General features: G+C 43.0%; 2 protein-coding genes across 2 annotated transcripts in view; both read right to left on the reverse strand.

Moving 5' to 3' along the window:
• Positions 1–1018: 1018 nt before the first annotated feature.
• LOC134441136 (pancreatic secretory granule membrane major glycoprotein GP2-like) lies at positions 1019–9382 on the reverse strand. Its single transcript, XM_063191323.1, has 5 exons — positions 9334–9382; positions 7859–8245; positions 3197–3223; positions 2298–2669; positions 1019–1146 (listed from the first exon to the last, which is right to left on the reverse strand). Exons 1-5 carry the CDS (start codon positions 9380–9382, stop codon positions 1088–1090), a joined length of 894 nt encoding a protein of 297 aa, XP_063047393.1. The 3' UTR covers positions 1019–1087.
• A 10768-nt stretch (positions 9383–20150) lies between these two features.
• The window catches only part of LOC134441803 (solute carrier family 35 member F3-like), a 202871-nt gene continuing 201967 nt past the window's right edge, over positions 20151–21054 (reverse strand). The window contains exon 10 of the mRNA XM_063192206.1: positions 20151–20392. Coding sequence (XP_063048276.1) covers positions 20151–20392 — 242 coding nt within the window. The remainder of the gene's footprint in view (positions 20393–21054) is intronic.

Raw genomic sequence — 21054 nt, forward strand, 5'->3', positions numbered from 1 at the left:
AATGGGAGATCAGATGGATCATGAGTCTATGAAATGGCCTATCATGAAGAGTCTATTGTTTAGTGTGGTTGTGATTGACATGTAAGTACAGATATTATTTCCATGAAACATGGTGTTCATGCATAATGCTTCACTTTACTGGATCACCAGAACTGATATAAAATACACACAACCCAGTGTAATGCCTTTTGGGATGCTTTAATGATCATTTGAAAATACACACAACCCAGTGTAATGCCTTTTGGGATGCTTTAATAAGCATTTGGAAATACACACAAACCAGTGTAATGCATGTTTGGATGCTTTAATGATCATTTGAAAGTACAGAAGGAAAAAAGAATAATAATCATTACATCATAGAGTACCACAGGGTGCCTAAGTCTCCACCCCTTCCAGACAGCTCATGGGACCTGGGAAGTTAAAACATTTGACTGGGCTCTATTGGACTGATCGGACCTGTTAACCGATCCACCTCACTTTCCCCCCTTAGATCAGACATATGCTGTACCTCAGAATTTGAGGGGGAGCAAGGTGGAGCTACTTGGAAGCTTTTTGTGAGTTGTGGGCACATACAAATATATAATTGTTTAGAGAGGTTCCCAACCCTTTCCAACGTGGGGCCCACTCGAAATTGTCACAAATGTTCAGGGCCCACTTCTGACCCAATAAAGAATAAAACTCAAATAAATCAATAGCAACACACACCACAATTCATGATAACCAATTTGTAGAAAATTCACCTTTCAAGCGACTTGGAATACCTTCAGAACCAGTATAGGTTGAAAATCACTGCACAAGAGAAATGGCATGTCTGACACGCCTTTAGGGAGGTGCACGTGAGGCGCGCGTCTATTACTATTACCAAGTCTCACACAAAAATGAAATCAGAGTTTCCTGCCTGCAAAAAATGAGTGGTCTTACGATGCCAATCCAAATATTTAAAATTCAGTGCTATCATGTGACATTCAGAAGCACATGTCAAATGGAATCAGGATTTAGCTTTACTCGCTTTACATAATTGGTATACAGTAGTTGAGGAAAAGAGTTGATTGATTAGTTTGGGCTGATGAGGTCATCAGTGGGTTCTTCAGGCGTCTGCCTTTGCCACCAAGTCCTCCAGCTGCTTCGCCACAGGCTTCTCAGGATCTACACACAGGTGCGCGCGCACACACACACACACACACACACACACACACACACACACACACACACACACACACACACACACACACACACACACACACACACACACACACACACACACACACACACATTTTTGTGACAGAACTTTTAAAGTTTAACATTTTTTGAGGAAAAAATGGTCAACTTGAACTGGAGCTCATTTGTTTTTGTGGGTTTTTTTGTTGTTTTTTTTAAAGGACTTTTGAGCTACCCTCAATCAATTAGGCTATCAATATTCTTATTGTAGCATAACAGTAAAAGTTATACTGTCCCATTTTTGGAAATAAGCTCATATTACTGTCAGGTTCTGTGGACAATTGTGCCTGCTGTTCTTCAATCTTGCCACTAGATGTCGCCATCTATCTTTGTATTTTTGTTTTACCCTTTTGGCTACACCTGTCTTTTTGTTATTGGTTAATTGAATCATTGATGGTGAATTGATTGGGTTGCCTATTTAAAGCCTTTGTTTCCTTTTGACTCTGCTGAGATCTCCTGAAAGCCACATGTGAGTACTTGTCCCTGATTTTTGCTACTGCTATTTTTGAGCTGCTGTTTTTGACTTTGGAACTTTGTTTTTGACATAACTTTGCTTGAAGAGGATTTTTGCTTTGGACTTTCTATGTGGATTATGAACTTTTGATCTTTGTTGTATTTTGGACACTTGGAAGACTGCATAAGCTCATATTACACCTTCCCTTGAGTTAAATAATTGAGTTTTACCTTTCTTTTGTACTTCCTGCCATTCTCTGAGTACGGCAGTGCACATTTTACCTCTAAGCTAGCAGTTAACATTGAGTCCTATGAGACCAGCTAGCCGCCAGCAATGCTAGCATGGAGATAAATTTTGCACTGCCAGACTCAGAGAACGGTTGAAAGAACAAGAGAAAGGTAAAAGTCAATTATTTAACTCAAGGGGAGGTGTAATATGAGCTGATTTCAAGAAATGGGACAGTATCACTTTCAGGAATCTGACTGGAGCAGAGACAGGACTGTGGAGCATAAGGATATTAGATACTATGTAGGCCTACATATGATTAAGAAGAAAATGATTCATAATTATTATAAACTTGACATGGAAATATTGGAAAATAGACTTGTTCAAAAGAGAGATTTACCTATACAGTATGCAGATGCACCATATTCCGGGCTCACTAGTTCATAGACCGGATAGTTTCCTGGACACATTTTCACCCGGATGGGATTCTCCGGGAGGAAGAAAACATCACTAATGGTTGCATACACCTGCCTAATGACGACACCATCTTCAGGTGTGGGGTGTGGGTCCCTCATGTACAAGGGATACGTAGTCCCACAACGATATTTTTTCACAAAACCCTCTGGGATGCGGACGCTGCGCCCCTCATAGAACATGCGGTACCAGCCGTGCCACTGGACGTCCTGGTCACTGTGGCCTTCTTGCCAGTGTGTGTTGGTGGTGGCCCTCCAGGTGTCATTCAGCACAGTGTAGTGGTCACATGGGTCTCCAGCTGGCATGGTGTGGAGGAGCATGTATAAACTTATGGAACATTACATACAGAGCAGATCACACACAAACAGGCGCATTGCACAACTTCATACGTTTGTAACACAAATATATCACCCACAAAGATTGTTTTGTTTTATGGAATAAATGAACAAATTATGATTTAATCAAAAATATTGATTTGAAAAATGAACAAATATGATTCAATCAATCAAACAAACAACAGGTATATAGCACGTTGTCATACATAAATGTCATGCTATGTGCTTAAGAATAGTGGAAAAAAGAAGAAAAAACTATATCGTGTTATAGATATTGAGTAATTAACTAACTATCATCAAAGACAAATGAACTGTTTTTAATTTCCTTTTAAAACAAGATGATTGAATGAACAATATGTAGAAACGTGTGCTTGGTGTGAAGCTGCATGGTGGTGGTTTTGAAGCTGCATGCCGTGTGGGTGGATACTAAATGTATGTATGAATAAAGATACACAATCATAAAGGGAAATGAAAGAAAGTGTGAACTTACGTGTAGGAGTTGTAGGAATAGATACATCTGTATGACATATGAATGTTAGATGTTAAATATAAAACATGACAATGTGACATGATAAGCCATTATTACAGTACTGTATATTGATTATCAACGGGAACCAGGCTATCTGTTTTCAAAAGGTTATGTGGGTGATTCTGTTTCATGAATTTGTGCAATTTGCTGTCCTAATATTTCCTTAATATTCATTTATATGATCATTATGCCTTTAAATCATTAAACAATCAAACCCCAAAGTGATTTCTGACGTAACGTCCGGTTTTATTGAGAAAATGCAAAACCTGTCATGAAAAGAACAGAGTTACTCCACCTGAAAGTAGGCCTAACTTGCTACCAGAAAAGGTAACTATTGTCTTGCTTTTTTTGGCTAACCAATTTTATGGACTTTGAAGTTGAACATAGGATAGTTTAACAGGATATTCATCCTTCTTTGGTCACGTAAGTGACAACCTATAACATTGTGTCTGGGAGTGCCTCGGATGCTTCCAAAACACTACCAACATTGTCCTGTAAACCAAAGTGACAAATTACATTGAAATTAAATAGTCAGTGCCTAACATAATTCTGAAGTTTTTGAGGGTATTTGTCGTCATAAATTTGAAACTATTTGGGATTATTTTCTCCCAAATCGAATGAGTTTGGATTATGCAAAAAAAAAAAAAAACGACCTTTTAGTGCGGGTTCTATTGTCCCAAAAAAGAGGTTAACGCCCAGAATACAAGATGGTGGATACGTGGTCATATTGTAACACAATTGAATGTAATTGAAAGAAACATGTTGTATACATTTTTGGAATTGGGGAATTTTACATTTCTTAGACCCCCTGAATACAAAGCAACCCGTTTTCAGCCCCCCCCCCCTAATTTTTAGCACCAAAATTGTTGGCTGACATGACATATATTTGGTGTTTTAAGGTCTCTAAAGTCATTGCTTTTTCTTGTATTTGTAATATTCACGATGGATAAAGGACTGTTCAGTCAGCCATTACATGAACTTTATTAAAATATATATTTTATCTGTTGTAAAAATTCAACCTGACATTAAAAAAAAACATTGAACGCCTCTTTATATGACCAGGTAATGTGTCTCATCCTATTTATTTGTAGGACCCCCTCTGAATACCAAAACAACTTTTTTCTATTTTCCCTTTATTGTTAGAAGCAAAATCCAAGATGGCTGACATTTGGTGTTCTAAGGTCTATAAAGCCATTCTACAGCATTGTACTCCTATTAGTAATATTTTGATAGACACATTACATAAAATTTTATCAGCATTTATCTCATCTTTTGTCAAACTTCAGCATGGCGTCTAAAAACCCTTGTACTAGCAAATATCCTGGATCTCCTCTATATCTGAACTGACCCCTTTTCCAATTGGTTTATTTGAAGTTGTATTCATTTGTAGGCACTTGACAAATTCCTCAATAGTATAGCAGCTTTTGGAGCAGGTGTGGTCTACAGTATGACAGGAGTGGAGCCCTCTGTCCATCATCCAGACTATAAATCTTGTGCGCAAATGTTGGCTTGCAATTGACCAGTTACAAAAAGGCCAGTTGCCTCCAACTAAACTCTCTAGAGTAGACTGATCAGGAAGAAAAAGAAATTCATTTCATAGAACTATCCAGAAAAATGGACAAGAGGACCATCTTATATTATAGAGAAAACTGTGCAGCATCATTGAGGGAGGCACAGTTTCATTTCATTTTCATTTCAGTAATTGGTAGGCCTACTTTTCTTTCATTATACATTCACACTTGTTCAACCTATACATATAAAGGTATGTGTGCTCTGACTGTCATCCCAAAAAGCCTAGTTCTGTGAGCAGACAGCATGGCAAGATTGTTGAAATTGGAGTTGGAATTTTAATCAAAATCACCATTTTGGTCGCAACGATTACAAAAAATCGTGATATTATGTGGGAGGGATGCTTGCCTGATTTTCATAGACTTCAGATCACTACAGCGATTCTGGTCTGAGAGTGAAAATTATATTTTTTCACATGGATTTTGAATAATGACAATAAAAAAGCTTAATAAAAAAAATGTTCATTTTTAAAAGAAGAGAGAACTTGTTGGAGCCATTTTGGGTTTTTGTTTACTCAGTGGAAAGTGAATTGATGCCTATGATTGTTATTGTTTTGAAATGCTGATTTTAGTTAATAAAGTGTTAAGTTTAGGTTAAGAAATGGCATACTTGCCTTATTTCCTTTTGATCTTGTACAGCTGTTCCTAATTACCTTACTATCTGTCACGTGACGGGACACACCCCCTTGGATGTGCCGGTGGCACTTTAATTAGGTCACTCAATGTGTGTTCAACAGGTAGGATGGTAAGGAGGAACAGTTTTAAACCACAAAATACTTAAGACAAATCACTGTATATCTTGTAATTCGAACAGTGTTTTGATTAGATAAGTCAACCGGACCGATTGAAATAAAGCAACAACATCTCTTTTACTCAACTCTCCGTGCGTGCTTAATACCTTGGATTGTGCGTCGGAACAACTGCCACCTGCCTCACTTGCCGTTTGGGTAAAGCGCCATTACAGAACTCAATTTCGGCTGGTTGTTCACCATAAGACATAATACTGCCCCCCACTGGTCTAATCCAGAAATATATAGCTGTATTATAGTGCGATTCATTTTTTTAATCATGTTAATTAATTAATCAAATCGCGTGATTAATTAAGCGAAATTAATGCATTAATGTCCCAGCCCTAATTTGAATATGACACCCCCTGCACCCGTTTCTGGCCAACCAGAGGTACCTGTTCAACTGCTGACACTGGGCCTTCCCTTAACGGACAGACAGACTACAGAGGTCTTTTGTTCCCAGGGTCATTCAGCTCTTCAACACCACACAGAAAAATACAATGAAAGAGATTGTCAGTGACTGGACTGCATAAACCAGCCCCCCACACTTGCAAACTCAATCTGCAGCCACTAGTCAAAATTCTAGATACATTCCTGCTCATAACTTTTGAACCATAAGCCTGATTTTACAAAATTTGGTATCCCTAGAATCCTTGCGCCAAGATGAATCCAAAGCATCCTACCACATCCTCCAACCCACCCGAAGTCATGTTTGACAAAGTATTAAATGTTATGTAAATCTGTGCCAACGTAAACCGCTATGGTCAACTTGAACTGAAGCTCATTTGGTTTTTTATTATTATTGTTATTATTATTATTTTTGGATTTTTGAGCTTCCCTAAATCAAGCATCAATAGTAATCTTATCGTATTATTTCAATCTGAGAGACAGGTCTGTAGTAGCCTAGTAAACCAGAGCCACCCGCTGGACGCCGACATTTTTCAGCTGCGAGTAGGTCTGGCCTCTGATTGGTCGAACATTTTGAACACATTGCCCTGAGTCTGGCAAACCAATCACAAAGCAGAGATTTGTTTTGAATTTGTTTTGAATCAAAGCGGGCGGGGCTCTGAGGGTTTGATGATGAAGCTCGCAACATTGGGAAAGCACATCAATGAGATAGATCGCTGATTGGTCAGAGCGCCGGCCTATAGGCACTTTCACGGTTTGAAAAACAACGGGTTGTTCTCATCAACAATCTTCGGAGTAGAAGTAACGCACAGTGTTCTGTACGGCGCCTCCTAACAGAATGCTGTTTTCGCGATTAAAATAAACTTTTCAGTGTGATGACAACCATCACACCTATTGTATAGCTCATTTGAAAGAGGAGGTTGTCGTCTTCAAAATAAGACCAACTAGAATTGCGGTGGTTAATGTATGGGTTGATTGATTAAATCAAATAGGTAACAGTATTCCGAACACATCTGACCAAATAAGTAACAGTACTCCGTACAACTTCATTACATTAAAACGGTGCACTACCAATGGTTTTCATGACCGATCTAATGTGTATGTGTTTGTGAAGTGCTAAACTAATTGTTATTCGTTCCATGAAGAGTTTAAGTGAATATAACACGGTAAAAATAACATAGCAACCGCGTATGGAAGTGCCGTTCTTGGCTGCAATGTAGCTTGTTGCAACAAGGTTGCAACAAGCTACTTCCGGCTAGCATGCATGTTGCTTTCAAAGTTATCTTTACCGTGTTGTAGTCATTCAAACTGTTTTGAAGGGATAGTTTGACAACAAACAAACACACCAACATTATAATTGCATGAAAACCATTGCTAATGCAGCATTTTAAGGTAAATCAGATGTACGGAATACTGTTACTTATTTGTTCAGGCCGACGGAAGCTAGCGGCTCATGGCTAACCGGCACTTGGCACAAATAATCAATCCATACATTAAACACAATGCTCCACTGTAAGTTGATGTAGTCTTATTTTGAAGACGACAACCTCCTCTTTCACATGAGCCATTCAATAGGTGTGATGGTTGCCATCACACCGAATGGCATTGTTTTGATTGCGGAAACGCCATTCTGCGAGGTGGCGCTGTACGGAACACTGTGCGTTACATCTATCGTTCATCGGGGCCAGACTAAATTACACATCCAGTCTCACATTTAGGCTGGTTTATCAGGCTAGGTCTGTAGAGCATTCAGATATTAGATACTAACCTACATATGATTGAGAAGAAAGGTATTTGTAATCATTCTATACTTGACATAGAAAAAATGGAAAATATACTTCTTCAAAAGAGGGATTTACCTGCACAGTATGCATATGGACATTCACTATTAGGGTCCACTAGTTCATAAACAGGATAGTTTCCTGGACACATTTTCACCCGGATAGGCTCCCTCGTCGGGAAGCTCGAACAACTGTGACTAATGGTTTCCTTCACTGTCATTGTGACGATACCGTCTTCTGGTTTGGGATGTGGGCTTGCCAGCCACAAGGGATACGTAGTGCCACACCGATATTTATCCACACAGCTGTCTGGCAGACGGACACTGCGCCCCTCATAGAACAGGCGGTACCATCCCTTAAACTGGACGTCTTTGTCACAGTGGCTTTCTTGCCAGTTTGTGTTGGTGGTGGCCCTCCAGGTGTCATTCAGGACATTGTAGTGGTCACATGGGTCTGGCTCTTCAGCTGGTATGGTGTATAGGAGAATGGAGAACACATTATGGGACATCAAATGTAAACTAGATCACACACACACATGCACATCCAGTCATCATTCAGCACAGTGTAGTGGTCACTAGAGATGCACCGGATCCTGATTTTTAGGATCCTGTCGGATACCGGATCCACTATTTAAGATCTTGCCGGATCCGGAACCGGATACCGGATCCTACGAAAGGGTTGAAACACATAGTCAACTCGCACACGTGGGACCTTTTTATTATGTTGGCGCAATCTATTTTTAAGACTCATTGGCTTACTGCCACACTGCCTTCAATGGCCGCTTCGGGCTTTCACTCCATGCAGCGATTGGGGTTGTGAAAGACTGACTGAAAATCCTAGGCTACGTAAAAAGTAGAGATGCCCCAGATCCTGATTTTTAGGTAACTGCCGGATACCGGATCCACTGCTTAAGATCCTGCCGGATCCGGATAGTCTGAAAAACTCTATTATCCTGCCAGATCCGGGACCGGATCTTGGATCCTGTACATCTCTAGTGGTCACATGGGTCTGGCTCTTGACCTGGCATGGTGTAGGATACAGTAGCATAACATATAAATAATTATATTACATAAATAAAATAAATAAAATATGCAAATGTGATAGCTTTGTATTAAATAAAAATGAATTAAAATTATTTTCTGAAAAGGCACTTAGGGGGTTTTGCATCTGAACCCTTCATATGCACACCTTTATACAGGATCACTTACTGTATGTTTTAACACTCATAAGTTATTTTGCAAGTAATCAAAATACAGCCATTAACGTTTGAACATGTACCCACAAATGTGAGTACACCCCAGGTGAAATCCTGTAGAGAGTGTCTGAAAAGGGGACGCAATCTAAAGCACACACAAATATGCACACCTTTACAGTATACATGAACACTTACAGTATGTTTTAACACTCTGAAGTTATTTTGCAAAAACTCAAAATACAGACATTAATGTTTGAACAAACATGTGCCCACAAAAGTGAATACACCCCAGATGAAATCCTGTAGGGAGTGTCTGAGAAGGGGCGTCATATCATATATCATCATGTGTAGTACTCACCCTGAGCCGTGGTCACAGCAGCATAAGAGCAGCAGAGGAGCAGGATCATGAATCTCATTCTCGGATCCATCTTCTGGTCTCAGCTTCTAGTCTCAGCTTCTAGTCTCAGCTTCTAGTCTCAGCTTCTTGTCTCAGCTTCTAGTCTCAGCTTCTAGTCTCAGCTTCTAGTCTCAGCTTCTAGTCTCAGCTTCTAGTCTCAGGCTCTGGTCTCAGGCTCTGGTCTCAGACTCTGGTCTCAGGCTCTGGTCTCAGGCTCTAGTATCAGACTCTGGTCTCAGGCTCCCCGTGTGAGCTTCTGGGTCTCAGCGTCTTGTCTCAGCCTCTGGTCTCAGCCTCTGGTCTCAGCTTCTGGGTCTCAGCTTCTGGTCTCAGGCTCTGGTCTCAGGCTCTGGTCTCAGCTTCTGGGTCTCAGCTTCTGGTCTCAGGCTCTTGTCTCAGCTTCTGGTCTCAGCTTCTGGGTCTCAGCTTCTGGTCTCAGGCTCTGGTCTCAGGCTCTGGTCTCAGCTTCTTGTCTCAGCTTCTAGTCTCAGCTTCTTGTCTCAGCTTCTAGTCTCAGCTTCTAGTCTCAGCTTCTGGTCTCAGGCTCTAGTCTCAGGCTCTAGTCTCAGCCTCTGGTCTCAGGCTCTAGTCTCAGGCTCAAGTCTAAGGCTCTAGTCCCAGGCGCTGGTATCAGCCTCTGGTCTCAGGCTCCCCGTGTCAGGCTTAATATACTCACCAGCAGCAGGATCTCTCCTACCGGTCACCCAGAGAATGATGGGAAATCATAGATAAAAAAACAACAACAAAAACATGCTGCCTGCCATATGCATTTGTGTGCTCCTGCACCAGAGTTGGTATAAGGTGAAGCAGAACAAAGGCCCCTCTTGAGCCTGTGGACATTAGAGGGTGACACTCGAATTTCAAGGATACTGATGAAAGGCACGATTTGTGCTATGTTTAAAGTCCTTTTCATTTACTCACTATTGACTGATGATCATTGACTCGTGTGTGTGTGTGTGTGTGTGTGTGTGTGTGTGTGTGTGTGTGTGTGTGTGTGTGTGTGTGTGTGTGTGTGTGTGTGTGTGTGTGTGTGTGTGTGTGTGTGTGTGTGTGTGTGTGTGTGACCAAAATCCAATAAATCCAACACAAACAAAGTTTGAAGTTTCCAAAATGGCCAATGTGTTCTTGTTGGCTTGAATATATTGCAAATATTGCGCGGCATGAAACAAAATACAGCTCAATGTTCAAAGCCACAAAAGAACAGGCAAGTCATTAGCAAACAGGATCAAACACTTAAGTGCCCCCAGTTCAGTCAATTTCAACATGCAGTTGTACTGCTCACACTATCCTGGACTTGTCAGTACCTGAGATTTTTTTTTTCGTCTTCTTCAGCCTTTTCCGAGATCCTGGTCATTGTAATGGGGGCAGCGCTTTGTTTACATTTCAAAGAAACATCTCTATTTATTCCCAAAAACATCCGGAAGGTTATGCAACATCAGCAGACAACTAGTGAACAGCGGTACCTTTTGGGAAAATATTTGCAGTAGGCCTATGTTCATTTTCTTCAAAATGTAAACAAACGCTGCCCCCATTAAAATAGCTCATATCTCGGAAAGGGCTTAGCCGAAAAATGTGGCATCACCTGGTACTGACAAGTCAAGGGTAGTGTGAGCAATACAACAGCATATTGAAATTGACTGCAGTGGTCCTTTAAAGGGACACTGTGCAGGAAATGGTCAAAAAAGGTACTGCAACTATGCTGCTCATTGAAACTGGGCTGCCTATTGCCAAATTTGATCTTTACATGAAAGTTTACCTAGTAATAAACAAATATTTTCTAGTGTGGTCTAAGTACAGTCATTTTTGCAGCTAAAAATGGCTATTTCTGGAAATTCAAAATGGCGGACCATGGAGAAGATCCCCCTTTTCATGGATGAAAAGTGCAATTTTTCCAGTCATAATTAATACTTAGATGTTGATGCTGGTGGTAAGTATTCATGAAAAAGTTAACATTAGTGAATGGGCAGCATGAATTCTGGAAATAAACAACTAAAAATCTCACACAGTGGTCCCCGTGATTTTATGTTCCTTGAATGCACACACACTCTCTTTCTCTCTCACACACAGTCACACACACTCTCTCTCTCTCTCTCTCTCTCTCACACACACACGCTTCCCTTTTCCCGTGTGTGTGTGTGTGTGTGTGTGTGTGTGTGTGTGTGTGTGTGTGTGTGTGTGTGTGTGTGTGTGTGTGTGTGTGTGTGTGTGTGTGTGTGTGTGTGTGTGTGTGTGTGTGTGTGTGTGTGTGTGTGTGTGCTGCTAATACCATGTGAGCATCCTTATTGCTCTCAGCACATGAGATCAACACAGAGATTTCTCAGCATTACTGATGACTCTGACCCTGTCTGACCCTGTTGGCTTCAACAACGTGGCAGAGTGATCACACACACACACTGACACACACTGACACACACACACACACACACACACACACACACACACACACACACACACACACACACACACTGTTGGCTACAACAACGTGGCAGAGTGATCACACACACACACACACACACACACACACACACACACACACACACACACACACACACACACACACACACACACACACACACACACACCCTGTTGGCTTCAACAACGTGGCAGAGTGATCACACACACTCACACACACACACACACACGCACACGCACACGCACACGCACACGCACACGCACACGCACACGCACACGCACACACACAAACACACACCCTGTTGGCTTCAACAACGTGGCAGAGTGATCTTGAGAAAGTAAATAGTCAACTCAACTCAAGTGTCCAACCCATGCAAAGACACGCACGCGCACGCACACACGCACGCACACACACACACACACACACACACACACACACACGCGCGCACGCACGCACGCACACGCACACGCACACGCACACGCACACACACACACTGCAGGATATGGGTAGACATTGGGTGTAGAATATTGTCCATGGGGCCTGATGCAGCAGGCAGGGCCGCTGACAGCTTTGGATTGGCCCTGGACAGAGTCAGCTGAAAGGGCCCCCTATTCAATACATACTATCAGGGGGTGTTCACTCACGGAACTAGCTACTAGCCACAACTGGCTAACCCTAATCCTACCTAAGTGCAAAATGAATGGGTGTCAATTTTAAAAATGTTATAATTTTTTGTCCAGAAATATCAATATTAAGTTCGAAGCTAGAAATAATAAGACCCCATTTGAGTAGCGTTTCGATTATTTTGCGCCACTAGATTATTATATACGGAAATCTTCTAACCTGCTGTAAAACTACACACCTGAACGATTTGTCAATACAGCCTATTGTTAAACACCACCCATAGTGCTTACCAGGAATGTTTTGTTGATGATATTTGTGACTGGAAATGGCAGTAGCAATGTATTTAGCATATGGGTTCCCCTTTCCATTCCATACATTTTCCCACATGAAGAACTTACCGATGCTCGCCAACTAGTGGACACTCCATAGTTACTGCAGTATGCATGCAAAGCTAACTGGCTACAATGGGAACCAATCAGTATGAACATTCTGCCTGTTAGAGATTCTCTGATACTGGGTGCATCCCTTGCCTCCTCCACTTGCCTCCTCCACTTGCTTCTCGTCATGATGACATCACTGACAACAGCATTATATTTTAATATCTTGCAAAAGCTCAATTGTAAAGTCTTTTTCCCATTTGCAATTGGGATGGTGAATGAAAAACAGTCCCTCAAAAGTTGTTGTGGCGAGGCTGACAGCTGGGAAACTTTATCGTTTTCTCCACGGAGGAGGGGCCAGGAGGCGGGACGAGGAGACAAGCACAAGTGGAGGAGGCAAGGACACATATTGGGATGCACATACTATGTAATGAGGATCCAATTCTGGGCCCCCTCTCACTCTGGGCCCGGGACAACTCTCCTCTCCACCTCTCCTCTCCCTAGCCACAAATGTCCCCTTCCCCTTAGGAGTGTAAACTATGCCTGAGGTTAATGCCTCTGTTGACAGTGTCCAACTCTCCTCTCCCTAGCCACAAATGTCCCCTTCCCCTAAGGAGTTTAAACTATGCCTCTGTTGACAGTGTCCACCTCTCCTTTCCCTAGCCACAAATGTCCCCTTCCCCTTAGGAGTTTAAACTATGCCTCTGTTGACAGTGTTGGCTTTTTGAGAAATTATTTATGACTTTTATTCCTTTAGTAGTGCTTCAAGTCAAGTGTCGCATGCTGGTGACTGACGTTGAGACAAAATAACACAGCTGTACTTTGACGCAGCAACACTCCTAATTCAACCGTTGTATTGGGGTGTGGTGTGTGTGGTGTGTGTGGGTGTTTGTTTGTGTGTGAGTGTGTGCTAATATCATTTGAGCCTCCTTATTGCTCTCAGCACATGAGATCAACACTGAGATTTCTCAACGCTCTCCCTATTGGCTTCAACGACGTGATAATAAGGACCTTTCCCATTACTATTCTCTGCCCCTACCCCATGCCTCTCGTGCTTTCAAACAAAGCTGTAAGGTGTAGGGCTTGAAACGCAACCGCTACGAATTGGGATACCCCTTCAACAATATATACTTGTTGGTTATTTCACTCCTGCACATTGTACTCTTAACCGTAGATGTGACCTTGCCAGCTGTACCTCACATCACTTTAATTATATTCTGGTCGAGACACCATAATCAAATTAAGAAGAAAGTTGTTCGTTCGCATTAATCAACTCAACACCAGTGTTTTGAAGATTTGAAGAAGTTCTTTTGTTTCATACATGTAACAGTTTATCTTTTACCTGACATGTTTCGACTGTGAAACTTCCGTCTTCCTCAGAGAGTGACGCTCTAACTTTAATATAATATTTAATATAATCTCAAAACATATTGAATATCTCACATCTGTTATTTTCACTGTGTGTAAAAATCACGTTATACAATATCTTATTTCATATTGTGTAATGTCTTGTACCTCACATTACTCTGGTACTGAAGGGTTAATACAGCAATGTAATTTCAACATAACAGTTTATGAAATATTTAGCTAAGTTTACTGTTGACCAACATCATTCATTGGCTGGTCCTGTATTACAGTAAAACCATCCAAAATCCAACAGAAAAAAAACATTCGTTGCTCATATCTTGAAGAAGCATACTTCGGACATAATTAATATTTTGAAGAGGCACATTGTAAATATAATTCCATCTGAAGACCACACACATCCAGTCTAATAAATTGACTTTTGATTTATTCACACCATAAGATTTTTTTTTCCTCAAATGTGATATCCATACGTTGCATTTCAGTGTAAAAATCATCATCATTCCTTACAAAGGTTTACAATTATGTCTAGCAATAATTCCAGAGGAATACAATATTAATATTATTGTCATCGCAGAAATGACAATGAGGAACAGTGCTGCTGTACTGTATTGCGATATGGCAAAGCATGATGGGATGGCAGCGAGCAGGAATTCCTGCTTCCTGTCCATGGACTTCCTGTTTCCTGTTCGCTACCTCCTGTCCCCCTGGGTCGTTTCTGCATGCGTTATCTTGTCAAAACGACTCAGTACATCTGTCCAATCACAGGAATAGTCCCCTGCAAATACAGTGTAACAGAATTTCTATCCATTCCTCAAGCGACTGTGTGAAGAAGGGCAAACAAACATAAAACAAAATAAAAACACAAGGAGGAGTGCATTGGAAGCCTGGAACTGCAAGCATGTCAAAATCAAAGGTTAAAAATCTCAGAAATGAAAGTCTCCCCTGTCTTGTATCAAATGTTTTTGATTTTTTTTTTTTTTTTAAAGAAAAGGCAGGATGAAAGTGAGTGTGCATTTGGAGAAATGGTCATACATTCACATGGTGGACCAAAGCTCCATGGTCCGAACCACTCATAGTATAGCCTAGCGTAGTAGCGTTAGCATAGCATTAGTGTTGCATGGCTGCTGCCCCCTCTCCCCTGTTTTCACTCTAACCTGCGGCAGAGATGGTAGATATCCCAAGATCCCCTTTCACGAGTCACTTCTTCGTATGAGAGTTTTCACGAGGCCACGAGGCATAGAAACATCAGTTAACGACACGCAACTGCAAGCAGTCCAGAACAGGCTTGTACGAAATTCCGAATTGAATGAATTTCAATTCAAAGTAATGCCATAATATGAACACTAGATGGTGTCATTACCTTGAATATCTTTGACTTTAATCTACACCCCCCATTGAAAGTACATAGAACACCACCAACTTGTGTTCGTATTATGGCATTACTTTGAATTGAAATTCTTTGAATTCGGAATTTCGTACCAGCCTGGTCCAGACCCTGATCTCCACGTTGCTTCCAGATACATTCCCAGAGCCATGGGAGAAAGAGTTAGGCTAATCCCATTGACCTCTGTATTCCATTTCTACACAAAGATGGCGGCTCATTGAGCGTTTGACACACAGATCATCGGCATTGACATAGTTCCAAAATAGTTCCAGGAAGTGAGCGTTGAACACAGAAAGTGCAGTAAAAGGTAAATGGAATTAATCTCGATTCATTTCTATGTCATATTTCCTTGTTGTGTAGTGGTTCTGTGTTAGTCCCTTGCAAACAGAAAGCCGCTGCCTGGAATCATTTGAATCTAGGTACGTGAATCATGTCACCAAACAACTTCCTGTACCCCGGGTGTCACAACTCTGGATTCCATGGCTCTGGACATTCCTATCACGACACATGAAGTGCGTCTTAATATGCGATCTTGCCTCCTCCACTTGCTTCTCGTCATGATGACATCATTGACAACAGCATTATATTTCAATATCTTGCAAAAGCTCAATTGTAGAGTCTTTTTCTCATTGGCAATTGGGATGGTGAATGAAAAACAGTCCCTCTAAAGTTGTTGTGGCTAGGCTGACATCTGGGAAACTATCGTTTTTTCCACGGAGGAGGGGCCAGGAGGCGGGACGAGGAGACAAGCGCAAGTGGAGGAGGCAAGGTCGCATATTAATACACACTCATCGTGCTCTGCCTATCCACCATCTTTGCTTGCAGCTCTGGCGTCTCCACGGCAACCAACAGCCCTGACCTGTGACCTGGAAGTGTTCTCACAGTGGTCAGACTTGCCTCAGTAAGGTGTGAGGTGACAGGAGGATTGAACAGCTTCATGTAAACCAGTCAGAAACAAAGGACACGATTCTAGCAGTCTTGCTGAGGCTGAGTCTATAAGGACGACTGAGACTTCGACACGCAGCTGCTTTCACATGGTTTTGGCACAGGCAACAGAAGTCATGGCAACAGCAGTTATGGCAACAGAAGTCATGGCAACAGACGTCATGAGCAGGACAAGTGACAAGACAGATCAGTGTCATTATTTGCAGAACACTTGCATCTCGTTTTTTTTTTTTTTTCCCATGCATTTTGTCTGATGCGTCATGTGACACACGTCATCACAGGTTTGGTTGCCTGCAGTCCTGGTCAGGTCACCTGGTGGCACACAGCTGTACGTCAGAGGTGCATTTCTCAAAAACATAGCTGCTATCTGGTGTTTGCAATGCGATTTCCCATTGGCAACTATCCAAGTTGCTAACTGGCTAGCTACAGTAACTACACTTTCGAGAAACGCACGCCTGTGTGGCTCCGCCCAGCCCCTCCTCTTCGGTCCGTTTTGTCGCCTCTTGCCTCGATGTCGCCCCCCATCCTCCATGGACAAAAAAACAACAAAGTTTCCCCACAGTAGCGAGCAGTGCAGAGTGTCTTTTTGGGGGGTTTTGGGGGGGCTTTCCCCCCTGCATACTTCTGAATTCTTTTTCCACAAGATATTAAGTAAAAACGAATTATTCTCAATGGTGTCACAAGAGTGAAGAGGAGAGGAAAGCAGGGGAGGGGAGGAGTGACACTAGTACAGGAGACCAAAGCCTGCAGGAAGTCTATCAGAGGGACACACCATCACTCAAACACGGGAGAGTCAAAGACGTCAAACATGTCCTTCAGTGCAACGGATACTTTTGCTTACTGTAAATGCAAAAAAAGAGATTTTTTAAAATATTTTTTTTGGCTTGGCTTTCATGCATTCACTTTTCAAAAAATGTTTTGAAATTTCATGTTTTACAGTAAGCAAAAGCATCTGTTAGCACTGAAGGACAGTGTCATATTGGACGTCTTTGACCCGGGAGATTATCACCAAGTCTTTGCGGTGTGAGCAAGGGTATGATTGTTGGGTCAAGTTTTGGGTTGGCTTCGTTGGCTATTGGGGTGACAGGGCAACAGGTGGGTCGAAGACGAGACAGCAGATTGTGGGAACGGGGTAAGACAGGTGGGCATTGGAGGGGTGGACATGCCAGGTTGATATAAAGGGGATTGGTGTAGGTCGGTAGTCTCCAATTATTTTCCCCCAAGGGCCAAATTATGTAGCAGAGATGAGGCAAATGAGGGCTAAACAAATTGCCCAACCGTATGGCCTCAGATAGCACACATATACAGTGGGATATGTTTTCATTTGTTCCAACCTCAAGGTGGGCCAAATGTTTGCTATGCCCGGGCCGAATCTGGCCACCATTTGGAGACCACTGGTGTAGGCATTGAGAGACAGGCAAAGCCTCCAATCAGAGCCAGGAAGGTGGGCATTGGAGGGGTGGACATGCCAGGTTGATATAAAGGGGATTGGTGTAGGCATTGAGAGACAGGCAAAGCCTCCAATCAGATCCCTGATGATCCTCCCTCAAAATCTAAACAAAATGGGGTTGAACACTTTACTTGATGCTGGTGTCATGAGCATGTAATTTAAGTGTCATAATAATGTCATGACACAGTCATAGATAAGTCATTATGTTCATGCCGTAACTGAATGTCACTTAAGGCCAACAGTCATAAAATGTTTCTGACATGGACATAATGTTTATGACACATGGATAACTGTGCCACGACACTATAATGACACGACACTGTAATGACAAGCTTATGACACCGGCATCAAGTACAGTGTCCTCTTCCACTGTGAACTTTAAACAACAGGATTCCACTTCAACCATACAGTAGTTTCCTCGTTTAGTGATGAGTGTCCTCTTGGAATAATAGGGTCGCACTTAAACAATATCATCCTCTTTGAACCTTTATGTCGTACTTAAACATTAGTGTCCTTTTTTTTAGTATTATTTGAGCAATAGTAACCATTTTTGAGTGTTCCCTAATGATAGTGTCCTCTTTGGACCATATAGTCTTCTTATAAAAGGGTCCCGATCGAATGGCAGGGTCCTCCTTCAGAATTGGCAAGCTTAAAATCCAAACAGATTTCTTCAAACATAGTTGACCTCAAAGCTTTGTATGAATTTGTAGTCCACGCCACTGCTCTGCTCCCAACAGGGACGTACACACACACACAGGAAGTACATTATGACAAACAGGACGTGGCTGTTCTTTTTTTGCATTGAAATGAACAAGGCTTCATCTTCCGTTCTGCTATTAACTCACCAGCCACTTTGACTGATTGGATTGGGTGACAGAATGTGGCATTAGGCAAATCAAAAAAAAAAAAACGAATAAGTGGGTGGGGTCTGAGCAGAGTCCTTTAAATTAGATCCAGTGCTGTGATTGGATAACTGTTTTTGGTTTTGGTTGGAGCGCTGAGGCGAACATCTTCTATTAGATTGAGATACTTCAAGCCTGCGCATCTCCTGGATCCATGTGATGTCAGGTGAACGCCCCCTTTAGGAGACCTTAGGTCAGTAGACCTTTGGAGTCTTACGGTTGAGAATGAATGGAGTTCCCTTAGCACTGTAGATGGCGGTAGCGCACATCTCATGCAAGCCATTCCCAAATGCCACAGAAAGACAAGAAGAAGGAGGGGACAATGCCCCCTTAGGAGACCAAACTTGAGGACACTCCTTTACATTGGGAGGGCAGAGTTTTTGTTATCTTACTCTAATAGAAGATGTTTGTTTGGGGGTTGGTGGAGCGGGTTTTGCAAAGAGATTGTGTGCATTCCAATATGCAACCTTGCCTCCTCCACTTGTGCGTGTGGCCTCGGACCAGCAAGTAATATGTTATGATGACATCACTGACAACAACATTATATTTCGATATCTTGCAAAAGCTCAATTGTAAAATGATTTTCTCATTTGCAAACTGGATGGTGAATGAAGAATAGTCCCCTAAACGTTGTTGTGGCTAGGCTGACAGCGGGAAAACTCAATTGTTTTCTCCCTGGAGGCGGGTCTTCAGCAAAACGTGAGGCCACAAGCACAAGTGGAGGACGCAAGGTTGCATATTGGAATGCACACGTTATTGTATAAAAGGTGGATGTTCTGTTCCTGTTCCGCCTCCGGTTGAGGCAGGGTTAGTAGTAGTTAAAGGTCGAGTGCAGTGATTGGTTGGCAGCCACTTTATTGGATGGATGCGAGGGGCTTTGGGACCGAAGAGAGGAAGTCCGACACGCAGTTCCTGTTCAGTTCCTCTCAGGTGATGATGTCGACATCTCTGATTCCTCATTGGTGGAATTGAGTAAGGAGGAGGGACTAAGAGCTGGTGCCAGCCACCCCATTGGGTGACAGGGGACAGGAAGGACAGGGGACACAAAGGACTAGAGATTAAAGGTCCTGATCTTGTTCCTCTTAGTTGAGGTTGGAGCAGGTGCAAGCCATCTCATTGTTAAAAGAGGAAGGCTTGGGGCTAATGTTAAAGGTGTTCAGGAAGGCTTGGTTGGGGTTAAAGTGTGTGCGTGTGTGTGTGAGTGTGAGTGTGTGTGTGTGTGTGTGTGTGTGTGTGTGTGTGTGTGTGTGTGTGTGTGTGTGTGTGTGTGTGTGTGTGCGTGCGTGCGTGCGTGATTGCGTGCGTGTATGTGTGTCTAATGGTTAAAAGTGTTCATGCTGGTCCGGTTCCTGTTCCTCCAGTTGAGGCCGGTTCCGGTTCCGGCCTCGGCGGCGCCCTCTGCTGGCTCGTCGGGCTTGCGCAGCTTGGTCCTGAGCTGGATCAGACACTGGTCCCAGTCCTCCGGCAGCAGCAGCATCAGGAAGCCCAAGCAGATGATGAAGACCGCGATCAGACGCACCGTGTTGAACTGGATATCACACGTATACAGGTCCACCACTGGGGGGCGGCAGAGAGGTGTGGAGTAGAGAGGAGGAGATAGGGGAGGAGAGGAGAGGAGAGGAGAAGAGAAGAGAGGAGAGGGGAGGAGAGGAGAGGAGGGGAGAGGAGGGAAGAGGAGAGGAGAAGAGAGGAGATGAGGAGAGGGAGAGGAGGGAAGAGGAGAGGAGAGGAGAGGAGAGGAGAGGATATAGGAGAGGAGGGGGGAGGAGAGCAAAGGAGAGGAGAGGATAGGAGATAGGAGAGTAGAGGAGAGGAGAGGAGAGAGGAGGAGAGAGGAGAGTAGAGGAGAGGAGAGGAGAGGAGAGGAGAGGAGTGGGGAGGGGGAGGGGAGGGGAGGGGAGGGGAGAGGAGATGTGAGGAGAGGAGAGAAGAGAGTGGAGCAGAGGAGGAGAGAGAGAGAGAGGAGGAGAGGAGAGGAGAGGAGAGGAGAGAGGGGAGCAGAGGAGAGGAAAGGGAAGGGAGGGAGAGGAGAAAGAGAGGATAGGGGAAAGGAGAGCAGAGGGAGAGGAGAGGAGAGGAGAGGAGGGAAGAGGGGAGAAGAGAGGAGAGGAGAGGAGGGGAGAAGAGGGGAGAGGAGAGGAGAGGAAAGGAGAGGAGAGGAGAGGAAAGGAGAGGAGAGGAGGGGAGAAGAGGGGAGAGGAGAGGAGAGGAGAGGAGAG

This window comes from Engraulis encrasicolus, chromosome 24, assembly GCF_034702125.1.
Source record: "Engraulis encrasicolus isolate BLACKSEA-1 chromosome 24, IST_EnEncr_1.0, whole genome shotgun sequence".
Lineage (NCBI taxonomy): Eukaryota > Metazoa > Chordata > Actinopteri > Clupeiformes > Engraulidae > Engraulis > Engraulis encrasicolus.